Genomic DNA, 13,939 nt, shown 5'->3' with positions numbered 1-13,939 from the left:
TGGGGGGACTGTTGAGCAGTAGAAATGAATGCAATCTGCATAGCAGCCGACGGAGAAAGTGAGGTGAATGCTCAGCCATAATCCATTTTATTTCAGGGAATTAATATTTGCACTGCTTGTGCCTTTTTATTAACAGCCCCTTTGTTTGAAACTTAGGTAACGTCTTCCTTGCAGGGGGAATTCTCAAGCGTCTAAGAGCCTTGGCATTGTAGCAGAGCCCTTTTATAACTGCAGGGCCCTAAAAGAACGAACTAACGGTTTGGAGAGGGTTATTAGCTTCAAAACTTTGGAGATCAGCGACGGGTTACGCTCAGCCTCTCTTGTTAAAAAGAAATCATGGACCCTTTCCCCATCTGGACTTGGATTGCAGAGCTAGGAGAGGAGGCTAACCTTCGCACCATACTGCTTTCCCAATGCATATTGAAGCTGAAGCTGCTGTTTGCCCCAGTCAGGAAAGCTTTCAGGTAGGAAAGACCAGAAGCTGTTTCAGACCATCTAGTTCAGTCTACACCAGTGTTTCCCAAACTTGGGTCTCCAGCTGCTTTTGGACTACAATTCCCATCATCCATGACCACTGGTCTAGCTAGATAGGGATGATGGGAGCTGTAGTCCAAAAGGAACTGAAGACCCAAGAAACACTGGTCAACCCCGATTGGCAATGGCTCTCCAGGGTTTCAGGTAGAGGTTTTTCCAACCCTACCTGGGAGTTCTGCTAAAGGTAAAGGGACCCCTGACCATTAGGTCCAGTCATGGCCGACTCTGGGGTTGCGGCACTCATCTCGCTTTATTGGCCAAGGGAGCTGGCGTACAGCTTCCGGGTCATGTGGCCAGCATGACTAAGCTGCTTCTGGCGAACCAGAGCAGCGCACGGAAACACCGTTTACCTTCCTGCCAGAGCGGTACCTATTTATCTACTTGCACCTTGATGTGCTTTCGAACTGCTAGGTTGGCAGGAGCAGGGGCCAAGCAACGAGAGCTCACCCCGTCGCGGGGATTCGAACCGCCGACCTTCTGATCAGCAAGTAAGTCCTAGGCTCAGTGGTTTAACCCACAGCACCACCTGTGTCCCTTAGGAGTTATGATAGCCATCATCAAATATCTGGAGGGCTGTCAAATAGAAGATGGAACAAGCTTGTTTTCTCCTGCTCCAGAGTCTAGAAACAACAGCTTCAAATTACAAGAAAGGAGATTCCAACTAAACATCAGGAAGAACTTTCTACAGTAAGAGCTGTTTGATAGTGGAATGGTCTCCCTCAGAAGCTGGTGGACTCCCCTTCCCTGGAGGTTTTTAATCCGAGGTTGGGTGGCCATCTGTCATGGATGCTTTAGTTGAGATTCCTGCATTGCAGGGGCTGGACTAGATGACTCTTGGGGTCCCTTCCAACGACAATTCTATTATTCTACTTGGTATCTTAGGGATTAAACCTGGGATGTTCTGCATGCAAGACAGATGCTCTATCACTGAGACACAACCCCATCTGTGGGTCCTTTTAGCCCAGAGTCATTTAAGGCTTTAATTGGTAGACAGTAATAATAATAATAATAATAATAATAATAATAATAATAATAATTTATTATTTATACCCCGCCCATCTGGCTGGGCCTCCCCAGCCACTCTGGGCGGCTTCCATAAAAACCAAAAATACAGTAAAATATCACACGTTAAAAACTTCCCTAAACAGGGCTGCCTTAAGATGTCTTCTGAATGTCAGGTAGTTGTTTATCGCTTTGACATCTGCTGGAAGGGCGTTCCACAGGGCGGGCGCCACTACCGAGAAGGCCCTCTGCCTGGTTCCCTGTAGCTTTGTTTCGCGCAATGAGGGAACCGCCAGAAGGCCCTCGGCGCTGGACCTCAGCGTCCGGGCAGAACGATGGGGGTGGAGACGCTCCTTCAGGTATACTGGACCGAGGCCGTTTAGGGCTTTAAAGGTCAGCACCAACACTTTGAATTGTGCTCGGAAACGTACTGGGAGCCAATGTAGGTTTTTCAAGACCGGTGTTATGTGGTCTCGGCGGCCGCCCCCAGTCACCAGTCTAGCTGCCGCGTTCTGGATTAGTTGTAGTTTCCGAGTCACCTTCAAAGGTAGCCACGTAGAGTGCATTGCAGTAGTCCAAGCGGGAGATAACCAGAGCATGCACCCTGGCGAGACAGTCCGCAGGCAGATAGGGTCTCAGCCTACGTACCATATGGAGCTGGTAAACAGCTGCCCTGGACACAGATTTGACCTGTGCCTCCATGGACTGCTGTGAGTCCAAAATGACTCCCAGGCTGCGCACCTGGTCCTTCAGGGGCACAGTTACCCCATTCAGGACCAGGGAATCCTCCACACCTGCCCGCCTCCTGTCCCCCAAAAACAGTACTTCTGTCTTGTCAGGATTCAACCTCAATCTGTTAGCCACCATCCATCCCCCAACCGCCTCCAGACACTCACACAGGACCTTCACCGCCTTTACTGGTTCTGATTTAAAAGAGAGGTAGAGCTGGGCAGTGCAGTTGGGCCAGAATCGGTGTAATATGTTCAAACCATCTTGCCCTGATGAGCAACCTGACTGCTGAATTCTGCACCAGCTGAAGTTTCTGAACCTTCTTCAGAGGCAGCCCCACAGTAATCTAACCTTGAGGTTACCAGAGCTTGGATGACAGAAGTTAGGCTATCCCTGTACAGACAGAGGAGCACCTGGACCTCCAACTGAAGCTGATGGAAGGCACTCCATGCCACTGAGGCCCCATGAGCCTCAAGCAACAGTAATGGATCTACACTGTGTTCCTGCTCCTTCAGACGGAATGTAACCCCATCGAGAGCAGGTCACCTCCCAGCCATCTGGTCTAGGGAACCACCTACTAACAGTGCCCCAGTCTTATCTGGATTGAGCTTCAGTTTGTTGGCCCTCATCCAGTCCATTACTGAGGCAAGACAATGGTCCAGCACACCCACTGCCTCACCTGCAGTTGTAAAAGAGAAGTCAAGTTGTGTGTCATCAGCATATTGCTGACAACATACTCCAAAACTCTGGAATAATAATAATAATTTATTATTTATACCCCGCCCATCTGGGTGGGTTTCCCCAGCCACTCTGGGAGGCTTCCGACAGAATATTAAAATACAATAGTCTATTAAACATTGAAAGCTTCCCTAAACAGGGCTGCCTTCAGATGTCTTCTAAAAGTCTGGCAGTTGTTTTTCTCTTTGACATCTGGCGGGAGAGCATTCCACTACCGAGAAGGCCCTCTGCCTGGTTCCCTGTAACTTGGCTTCTTGCAGCAAGAGAACCGCCAGAAGGCCCTCTGCGCTGGATCTCAGTGTCTGGGCTAAACGATGGGGGTGGAGATGCTCCTTCAGGTATACTGGACCTCAGTGGTTTCGTGTAGATGTTAAACAGCATAGGGGTTAAAATTGAGCCCTGAGGAACCCCACATTGAAGGCTTCATGGGGCTGAAAAGTGCTCCCCAAGCATCACCCTTTGGGAAGGACCGTCCAAGCAGGACAGGAACCACCGCAAAGTGGTGCCACCCACCTGTCACTCGGACAGCTGCTCCAGAAGGATACCATGCTTGATTGTATCAAAAGCCACTGAGAGGTTGCAGAGAATTAAGGGACACATTTTCCTTGTCCATCTCCTGAAAGAGGCCTTTATACAGGGTGACCAAAGCAGTTTCTGGGCCAAAACTGGGCCTAAACCCTGATAGAAATGCATCTAGAAAATCAGTTTCCTCCAAGAGCACCCGGATCTGCTCCACTATTGCCGTACCCTGACTTTGTAAGGCAACGCACAGAACAAATGGCTGTTATGACACCTCAGTCTGGTGTTGCAGGGCTGCCTTCAGATGGGCAAATCTGTCCTGATTTATAATTCTTCCAGTTCTAAGCTCCGTTCTCAACATTTCTGCAACAGTTTGCATTAAAAAAACCCCCCAAAAGTCCTAATGAAAACTCATCAGCAGTTTAGCAAATACTTTTGTATGCAATTTTGCCTGATACACAATTATTTGCAAGCAATACCCCCAATGTAATGATTTGCTATGTTATTTTCACGAACATATACAATTTTTGAAATGCACAGTTTAAATGCAAATCATGTAGGTTTGCATTAAAATCCGAAGTGAACTGAATTTCCCCCTCGTCTCTTGGACACACAGCAGGATGCATCGCATCTCGAACAACATGTTTGGTATTTTTTCTCCCTTGCAGAGTACAAGCTGGATGCCTTTGAAGCTTTGCTTCAGCAGGTCAGGGCTGTGATCTGGTGTGCTAGGAGTACTGGGCTGCACAGGACGGCTGTGTTGGCCCAGCAAAGATATAGCTCACCCCCAGCATCCGTGGAAAACAAAGCCTCCTGGTGGGATGTTATAACTTGATGCAATCCAGATCACAAGAGTGGATGAAGCAATCACTCAAAGCTGACACGAGATGTCACAGTCCACCAACAGACACTTTTTAAGGGCAATCTATACTAGTGGGTATGTTGTCCCTGAATGCAGATGGAAGATACATTGCTCTCCTTGTCATCACATACCCTCCAACATTTCTCCGATGAAGATAGGAACACCCTATTCATTAATAATAATGATGATGATGATGATGTTACTGTTTATACCCTGCCCATCTGATTAGGTTGCCCCAGCCACTCTGGGCGGCTTCCAACATATATAAAAACATAAAGGTAAAGGTAAAGAGACCCCTGACCATTAGGTCCAGTCGTGACCGACTCTGGGGCTGCGGCGCTCATCTCGCTTTATTGGCCGATGGAGCCAGCGTACAGCTTCCGGATAATGTGGCCAGCATGACTAAGCCGCTTCTGGCGAACCAGAGCAGCACACTGAAATGCCGTTTACCTTCCCGCCGGAGCGGTACCTATTTATCTACTTGCACTTTGACGTGTTTTCGAACTGCTAGGTTGGCAGGAGCAGGGACCGAGCAATGGGAGCTCACCCCGTTGTGGGGATTCGAACCGCCAACCTTCTGATCAGCAAGTTTTAGGCTCTGTGGTTTAACCCACAGCGCCACCCGCGTCCCATATATATATATATATATAAAACATTAAAAAATAAAAACATGAGAAAACATTTAAAAACTTCCCTATACAGGGCTGCCTTCAGATGTCTTCTAAAGGTTGTATAGTTACTTTTCTCCTTGGCTCGGGGGTCACATAACTCCACACCCTCCAACATTTAACTGCTCAAACTAGGGACATACTAAGGGAAAGTGGGACATTCTGGAATCAGATCAGAAACCAGGATGGCTTCTGTAAATCCAGGGCTGTCCCTGGAAAATAGGGAGAATTGGAGGGTCTGTCATCATTCCAAACTATATATTAAAGGTTCCCAGCATACAGCCATATTCACTGAAATTCAGCAATGACAAAAGAATCAAAACTCAGGATACAGACAGGCGCAAGTGATTCTCAGGGCGAAATGATTCATGATCTTGACACAGCCCATTTTTTTTGCTTGGATCAGTGACAGTGGGGGAGTGGACTTTCATGCTGTTTCCCTCAACGCACTCCAACAGAAGAAACCAACACAGGTGCTTGTTGCTCTTATTGGGCAGTTCAGAGCAGCAATGTCAAGTGAAAAGGTTAACTATTCCTCTTGTGGTGTCACAGCTTTGATCAAAATGGAGACCCCAATGGATGTCTTAAAGCAGTGATGGGGAATCTCACACTGGGGGGGGGGGGGAGCACAAAGGTGGTCCTCCAGGCCAATGTACCCCTCAGGACTCTCCCCAGGCCAACCCCCTCTTGGTTGGTCCTGCTTTGTATCCTCATTGAGTGTTTTTGCCTGGCTGGAATATACCATTGGACAGAGAGAGGGGCATCTTAGTGTGTGTAGAACTACCCTACCGTACAAAGGCAGAATTCGCATTCATTGTTTGGCCCATTTTTGCCTCTGACGGCACACCAGAAATCTTCCCAGAAGGAAATGCTGCCCTTGAAGTGAAAATGGGCCATCGTCCCCTCCCCACTTTGAAGTAAAAAAAAAAAGTCAGTTCTGATCATAGCTCTCTCATACAATCATCATACATGGTTTGGCCTGCAGACGTTTCCCCCATGTTAGTATGACTGACTGCTATTCTATCCTGTGTAAAAGTCCTGCATTTGGGGACATCTGTCCACAACCTAAGACAGTACAGCTCAGCGATGCCCCCTTCTCCTTCATAACCTTCAGGACCCAATTTGGTGGCCTGCAGGGGAAGGAAGCAATGCAGAATGGGATGAACAGAAAGGCCTGCAGAGAAGGGGCATGAGAACCACTCTTGATAAGTTTCACGGGCCTTTCTCTAGTCATGTATAAAGGTAAAGGTAAAGGTAAAGGTACCCCTGCCTGTACGGGCCAGTCTTGACAGACTCTGGGGTTGTGCGCCCATCTCACTTAAGAGGCCAGGGGCCAGCGCTGTCCGGAGACACTTCCGGGTCACGTGGCCAGCGTGACATCGCTGCTCTGGCGAGCCAGAGCCGCACACGGAAACGCCGTTTACCTTCCCGCCGGTAAGCGGTCCCTATTTATCTACTTGCACCCGGAGGTGCTTTCGAACTGCTAGGTTGGCAGGCGCTGGGACCGAGCAGCGGGAGCGCACCCCGCCGCAGGGATTCGAACCGCCGACCTTTCGATCGGCAAGTCCTAGGCGCTGAGGCTTTAACCCACAGCGCCACCTGCGTCCCCCCTAGTCATGTATAGAACGTGCAATTGGCTTCCATCCCTTGTTCGTCATGAATAATGGGATTCTGCTGCAATGTGTCTTCTTGTTCCCTATGTCAGGGAATGCCAACTTTTTGGGGCGTATGCAGACCAGATAAACTGGGCACTGTGCACAAATTGCAACCACACTCAAGGTTCTTCTCCCTGCCTGCAACTAGTCTTGAAAAACTGTATTTTTGCTTCCCCCCTGCCCTAAGTCGTGTGTGTGAGAGGGAGACACAGAGAGAGATCTTCTGGGAGAGGACAGCTGGGATGGTAAGAGAACTTTATTCCAAGTCTAATTGTCAGGGACGGGACGCAGGTGGCGCTGTGGGTTAAAGCCTCAGCGCCTAGGACTTGCCGATCGAAAGGTCGGCGGTTCGAATCCCTGCGGCGGGGTGCGCTCCCGCTGCTCGGTCCCAGCGCCTGCCAACCTAGCAGTTTGAAAGCACCTCCGGGTGCAAGTAGATAAATAGGGACCGCTTACCAGCGGGAAGGTAAACGGCGTTTCCGTGTGCGGCTCTGGCTCGCCAGAGCAGCGATGTCACGCTGGCCACGTGACCCGGAAGTGTCTCCAGACAGCGCTGGCCCCTGGCCTCTTAAGTGAGATGGGCGCACAACCTCAGAGTCTGTCAAGACTGGCCCGTACGGGCAGGGGTACCTTTACCTTTACCTTTAATTGTCAGGGGAGAAGGGGGCTCCTAGGTGCAACCCCTCAAATTGCCACTCCTCTGATGAAACTAGGCTATTACAGTGGTACCTCGGGTTCTTAACCTGAAACTGTTCTTAACCTGAGGTACCACTTTAGCTAATGGGGCCTCCTGCTGCTGCCATGCCACCGCTGCATGATTTCTGTTCTCATCCTGAAGCAAAGTTCTTAACCTGAGGTACTATTTCTGGGTTAGCGGAATCTGTAACCTGAAGCGTCTGTAACCTGAAGTGTCTGTAACCTGAGGTACCACTGTATATTGACGTCAACAGATGGGTTTCTGTCAGTCCTAATTTCTGTGGCAAGTAGTTGATAGGTACAGGACTCCATAGATGCTAAGGAAGGCCTCTCTGGGCGCATGTGCCACACTAGGAACCCATGCGATGACATGCATCTGTGGAGTGGCTCTCCACTGGCACGTAAAAACCACCCATGACTTTAGGAGCATGCAGCTGTTCAGCTCACCTCAGTTAGGACAAGAGACTCTGTCAGAACTGACAGCATAACGATAATATACCTCAGGCACCAGCTTAAAGTTTAAAGGAACAAAACCTTGACTGCCGACTTACAGTTTTAAGTCCTACTCTGGAACTCAACTGAGGAAGGAAAGAGCATGTGGAAAGGAGAGCCGGTGAACAGCAGAGGATGCTGAGACCTTTGGCTATTGCTCTTGACCCACCTTAAAACACAACATCTTATTTCTTTCTCAACCTGAGGGATCCTATCCAGCATCCAAGACTATTCTGAAAAAGGCAACCTGGCTTTGCAAGTCAAGGTGCTTGAACGCCGATTCTATGCTCAGAGTAAACTCCAGGAACTCACGCTTACCTCCTCCGTGCATCTGGCATAAATAGGGAAAGCGCCATACGTTCCCCAGTCCCACTGCATAAGAAATGCAGGCAAAGACAAACTGCAAGGGGTTGTCCCATAACGGCCGGGCTTTCTCCATTTCTGCTCTGTGGTGCTGGGTTGCGTACGGCGGAGCGTGCCTCTGCCTTCCCTCCTTCAGGTGCTCCTCAAGCCCTGCTGGAGACACACGCAAGCGCCTTCAACCAACTCCGAGGAGAACATGCTTGCCAATTGCCAGCCAAGCTTTTTAATTGCTAATCTTATTAACAGGCACTTTGTGAAGTGGGAATGCCAGTTAGGTAAATAGGGAGGCGGAAAGCAAGCTGTAAAAACCAGCAAATAATTGTTTGGTTTTCAACTCAGCATTTCTGGGAAAGATCTGAAATGCGGTTGTTTGGTTTCGCCCCATGCTGGTCTTAATGTCAAAAAACATTTGGGGTTGCACAGGATTACACTGTGACAGGCCCACGGGGCTTTGGGAACTATTTGCACCTGTCAACATCTTGTGTTTAATTATTTGTAGGGGGAAACATACCACACAGTATGGGTTTGGGTTACGGCGCTTGCCGCCTTCAAAACATTCCATTTAATTTGCAAATTACCTCACAGATGCCTGGGGTGGGGCAGGGGGAAAGGTTTTCCTCACATATCGAAAACAACCACGCGGGGCTTTTGCTCAGAAAAAGGATTATAAAATGGAAAACACAGTAGGCTAGATGGGGTAAATCACAGAAATATTTTTCACACATCACATTGTTCAACTTAGGTTAGAAGGAGGGACCAGCTGTTTCTGAATCAGCTTGGTTCTCTGAGTTACTGAGGTAGATGCCATGTAAATCCCTGTGAAGGGTAAACTACAGTTACCATGATTCTTTGCGGGGGGGGGCGGAGATGCTGAAGTTTTTAATGTATGTTGTGGGCACGACCAATGTTTACAGAGGAGTTTAAAGAAAGGATATTTTCCTTTCCGAACACAATTCAAAGTGTTGGTGTTGACCTTTAAAGCCCTAAACAGCCTCGGCCCAGTATACTGTCCCAGAAACTCCAGCGGGTGCAGAATGCTGCAGCGAGGCTCCTCACAGGGTCTCTGCCATGGGAGCATATTCTCCCAGTGCTTTTCAAGCTGCACTGGCTCCCGGTGGAGTACAGGGTCAGATTTAAGGTGCTGCTTTTGACCTTTAAAGCCCTTCACGGCCTAGGAGCCTCGTACCTACGGGACCGCCTCTCCTGGTATGCCCCACGGAGAGCCTCAAGGTCCATAAATAGCAACACCCTAGTGGTCCCGGGCCCTAAGGAAGTTAGATTGGCTTCAACCAGAGCCAGGGCCTTTTCAACTCTGGCTCCGGTCTGGTGGAACGCTCTGCCTCATGAGACCAGGGCCCTGCAGGATCTGATTTCTTTCTGCAGGGCCTGTAAGACAGAGTTGTTCCGCCTGGCCTTTGGCTTGGAGCCAATTTGATTCCCTCCCTCCCTTTTTTTTTTTTTTTCCCTTCTCCTCCTGCGATGAGGCTACATTTTAATATTTTAATGTTCCATTATTTTAATGTTGTATTTTATTTTTGTTTTTAAGTTTGTAATCATTCATCTTGTTTTTATTATTGCTTGTAAGCCGCTCTGAGCCCGGCCTTGGCTGGGGAGGGCGGGGTATAAATAAAAAAATATTATTATTATTATTATTATTATTATTATTATTATACCTGAAGGAGCGTCTCCACCCCCATCGTTCTGCCCAGACACTGAGGTCCAGCACCGAGGGCCTTCTGGCGGTTCCCTCATTGCGAGAAGCAAAGCTACAGGAAACCAGGCAGAGGGCCTTCTTGGTAGTGGTGCCCACCCTGTGGAACGCCCTCCCATCAGATGTCAAGGAAACAAACAACTACCTGACATTTAGAAGACATCTGAAGGCAGCCCTGTTTTTAATGTGTGATATTATGTATTTTTAATCTTTGTTGGAAGCCGCCCAGAGGGGCTGGGGAAACCCAGCCAGATGGGTAATTTATATCCCATCTATCACTGTGGTGAATGCTCTGGGACAATGATGTATGCTCGGTGGAGTACGTATCATGAACGTTTTGAGGCAGATTTGTGGCCTATTATTGTTAACATTTACATGCCCTCTTGGCTTTGAACCCTGGTCTCCCAACACCTAGGTCCTAGTACCAGGTCCCAGTCCAGTGTTTCTCAAACTTGGGTCTTCAGCTGTTGTTGGAATACAACCACTGGTCCCAATAGCTAGCAGTGATGGGAGTTTTAGCCCAACATCTGGAGACCTAAGTTTGAGAAACACTGTCCTAGTCCAACACTCCAACAACTACACAACACTACACCACATGCAGCAGGCTTGTTGAGAGCAGAATCACATAACCATAAGCACAAATCATCACAAATGCACATGAATGGTGGGCAGTGGGAACTCTAGACTTGCTGCTTCCAGGCAACCTGTTTATTGAGGATTAATCCTGATTAGTTAGCACAAGGTTTGCAAGGAGCTTAGAAGACATCACCAATTCATTGAGCATTCATTCCGCTATGCTTGCAGGGAGGTTAGAAGATGTTGCGTCCAGCAAATGTTGTCCCACATTCTCAGTGCATTCCCCCTGTTATGTACTGGGTTGAATAGGATCCAAACTGCAGCAGTCTGATTGGCCCTAGAACAATAGGATTCAGAATGCAGCAGTCTGATTGGTCCTAGAACAATGCAGCAGTATGATTGGTTGGCAGGAACTACCCAATCATGCTCCAGATAGAAGTGAATCCACAACCTGATTGGCTTACAGTAGAATTCCGGAATTAGCCAATCATGTGCAGCCCATTGTGTAAATAATGTATATAAAGCAGATACCTTGAGGGGACTTTCATTCATTCCTCCTCACCACTATGAGCTGAATAAAGAGCATGAAATCACTTTGCGACTCTGAGTATATTTCACTGGCGACGAGGATGGGATCCCGCTGAGCTGACTGCCACACACAGCACCGCAGCACCGCCACCTGCCGCATCGCTGCCTCGCACCGTGTATCCAGGCTTCAGCTCCGGGACACAAGGAACTCAGAATGGCAACCAACAGCAGCTTTTCGCCGTTCAACCCAGCATCTGGAGACTGGGAAGCATACGCCTCCCGTTTCACCTTCCTCCTAGAAGCCAAAGGGGTCACCGATGAAGAAGACGCCAAGAAGAGGGCAATATTCTACAGCGTCTGCGGAGAGGAGACGTTTGAAATCGCCCGGGCTCTCCTTGCGCCTGAAGACGTCGCTACTGTTCCATACAAAACAATAATGGAACAGCTGAAGGGGCACTTTTCGCCGCAGCCCTCAGTGGTGGCTCGTCGAAATGCCTTCTACGCAAAGCGGCAAGCCCCTGGGAAAACCATAACTGGGTTTGTGACCTCTCTCCGCCAAGCCGCCCGGTTCTGCAACTTCTCAGAGCTGGAGAACATGCTTCGTGACCGCCTCGTCGGTGGCCTGAGGGATGAGAAGCTGCAACGACGCCTCTACGCTAAGAAGGACCTAACGTTCCAGGTCGCTCTGGAGGAGGCCCTGGCAACGGAAGCTGCCGAGAGGTCGACGCAAGAGGCACGGCCGAGCCAGCCATCCCAACCGAGGGTCCACCATGAAGACCTCACCGACGACTCAGGATCCAACAGGGAGGAGGTGCACCGAGTACAGCAGCGCACTCAAGCAGCCCACATACCACAGCTGCCTCGACGAGAAGGAGGGAACTGCGCAAGCTGTGGAGAAAGTCACGAGAGGAGGACCTGCCGTTTCCGCAACGCAGAGTGCAGGCAGTGCAGAAAATCGGGACACATCGCCCGGGTGTGTTGGGCTCGGCCCACCCGACGCCAGGCATCAGATGACCAATCCAAGAGCCCCAGGTCCCGGGGCCCAACGCACCAAGGCAACTCGACTGAGCTCACGGACTTCCAGGTATACCAGTTGCCCCACCCCAACGTAGAGAAAATTTATGTTGACGTACAGATAGAGGGGGCCCCATGCCGCATGGAGCTTGACACGGGTTCAACTCTATCCATAATCTCGGCAAGGACCTTAAGGAAACTGTGTCCTACTGGGGGTCCCAAACTCAGGCCGGCCCCATTCACCCTCCGGGACTTCCAGAAACGTAAGGTCCCCACAATGGGGGTGGGGACCTTCAGGGTGCAATACCGAGGGCGGACGCGGCAACTGGAATTGCTGGTGGTCAAGGGCCCCTACATTAGCTTACTGGGATTGGCATGGTTTGGACCACTGGGGCTAGCCGTCACCGGGGTGAACCACACTAGCTTACAAGTGGACGTGGACGCCATATGCAAGGAATTTCCGGGGGTTTTTGATGGGAAATTGGGACAGTATACGGGCCCCCCAATTGCTCTACAGCTTGACCCTGCAGTACGACCGGTCAGGCTCAAGGCCCGCCGGGTCCCGTTCGCCCTGAAACCCCGTATAGACGAGGAATTGGACCGGCTTGTGGAGCAAGGAGTGCTGGAGCCGGTGCCTAATGCCCCCTGGGAAACCCCAATTGTCACACCCGTCAAGCCTAATGGTTCGGTCCGCATCTGCGCAGACTACAAATGTACCATAAACAAGGCCCTTACGGCCCATGCATACCCAGTGCCAGTGGTCAGCCATGTTCTTGCCACCCTGGCTGGGTCGAAAATTTTTGGCAAGCTGGACTTGGCCCAAGCATATCAACAGCTGCCAGTAGATGAGGCCACAGCAGAGGCACAGACGATTGTGACGCACAGAGGAGCATTCAGGGTAAAGCGGCTGCAATTCGGTATCAGCGTGGCACCAGGCATATTCCAGAATCTAATGGACTCTCTACTTAAAGGGATTCCTGGCGTCACCCCCTTCTTCGATGATGTGTTGATTGCCGGGCCCACACCAGAGGAGTTTGAGGACCGCCTCCGCACCGTTCTGCACCGTTTCCAGATGGCGGGTCTCAAGGTGAAGCGGGAAAAATGTCTACTAGGAGTGCCTCAGGTGGACTTTCTGGGATTTATGGTGGACGCAGAAGGGGTCCACCCGACTGGGGACAAGGTACGGGCCATTTGTGATGCCCCAGCGCCCAAGAACAAGACTGAACTTCAGGCCTTCTTGGGACTATTGAACTTTTACCATTCCTTCCTTCCCCACAAGGCGGCGGTAGCGGAGCCCCTACACAGACTCCTGGACAAGCGGGCCCCTTGGGTGTGGGGCCAGCGCCAGGAGGCCGCATTCCAGGCAGTCAAGGACTTGCTTGTCTCAAACTCGGTCTTGGCACACTTCGACGAGAGGCTGCCGGTGGTGCTAGCATGCGACGCCTCGCCCTATGGAATTGGCGCTGTCCTGGGACACCAACTCCCGGATGGAAGAGAGGTACCAGTGGCATACTTTTCCCAGACACTCAACGCAACCGAGCGGAACTACTCGCAAATCGACAAGGAGGGTCTGGCAATTGTGAAGGGAGTAAAAAAATTCCATGATTTCTTGTACGGGCGGCCCTTCACCGTGGTGACTGACCACAAGCCGTTGCTTGGCTTGTTTGCCCCTGAAAAGCAGACCCCCCAAGTGCTGTCTCCTCGCGTCCTCAGGTGGTCAATTTTCCTTGCCAGCTACCAGTATGCACTGATTCACCGTCCAGGGAAGGCGATGGGCCATGCGGACGCCCTCAGCAGGCTACCACTACCGGAAACAGGCCCCGACCCAGCACCTGCACAAGAGGTTATGAGC

General features: G+C 50.3%; 2 protein-coding genes across 6 annotated transcripts in view; one reads left to right on the top strand and one right to left on the bottom strand.

Moving 5' to 3' along the window:
* The window catches only part of SLC6A20 (solute carrier family 6 member 20), a 35,032-nt gene that overhangs the window by 16,313 nt on the left and 4,780 nt on the right, over window positions 1–13,939 (bottom strand). For 2 of the 5 annotated variants that reach the window (XM_079947315.1, XM_079947319.1), the window contains exon 1: window positions 8,214–9,032. The exons of 2 other annotated variants lie outside the window; for them this stretch is intronic. In XM_079947315.1, coding sequence (XP_079803441.1) covers window positions 8,214–8,334 — 121 coding nt within the window. In that variant the 5' untranslated portion in view covers window positions 8,335–9,032. Of the gene's footprint in view, window positions 1–7,954; window positions 8,109–8,213; window positions 9,033–13,939 lie in introns of those variants that run through there. One more of the 5 variants, XM_079947318.1, reaches the window with a different exon arrangement.
* Window positions 11,660–13,904, top strand: LOC307227136 (uncharacterized protein). The gene is made up of 2 exons (XM_079996229.1): window positions 11,660–12,157; window positions 13,059–13,904. Exons 1-2 carry the CDS (start codon window positions 11,669–11,671, stop codon window positions 13,095–13,097), a joined length of 528 nt encoding a protein of 175 aa, XP_079852355.1. The 5' UTR covers window positions 11,660–11,668; the 3' UTR covers window positions 13,098–13,904.

The sequence above is a fragment of the Podarcis cretensis genome, assembly GCF_951804945.1.
Source record: "Podarcis cretensis genome assembly, chromosome: 12".
Taxonomy (NCBI): Eukaryota; Metazoa; Chordata; class Lepidosauria; order Squamata; family Lacertidae; genus Podarcis; species Podarcis cretensis.
Note: the sequence above shows the minus strand (reverse complement) of the source record. Positions and strands in the feature narration are given on the sequence as shown.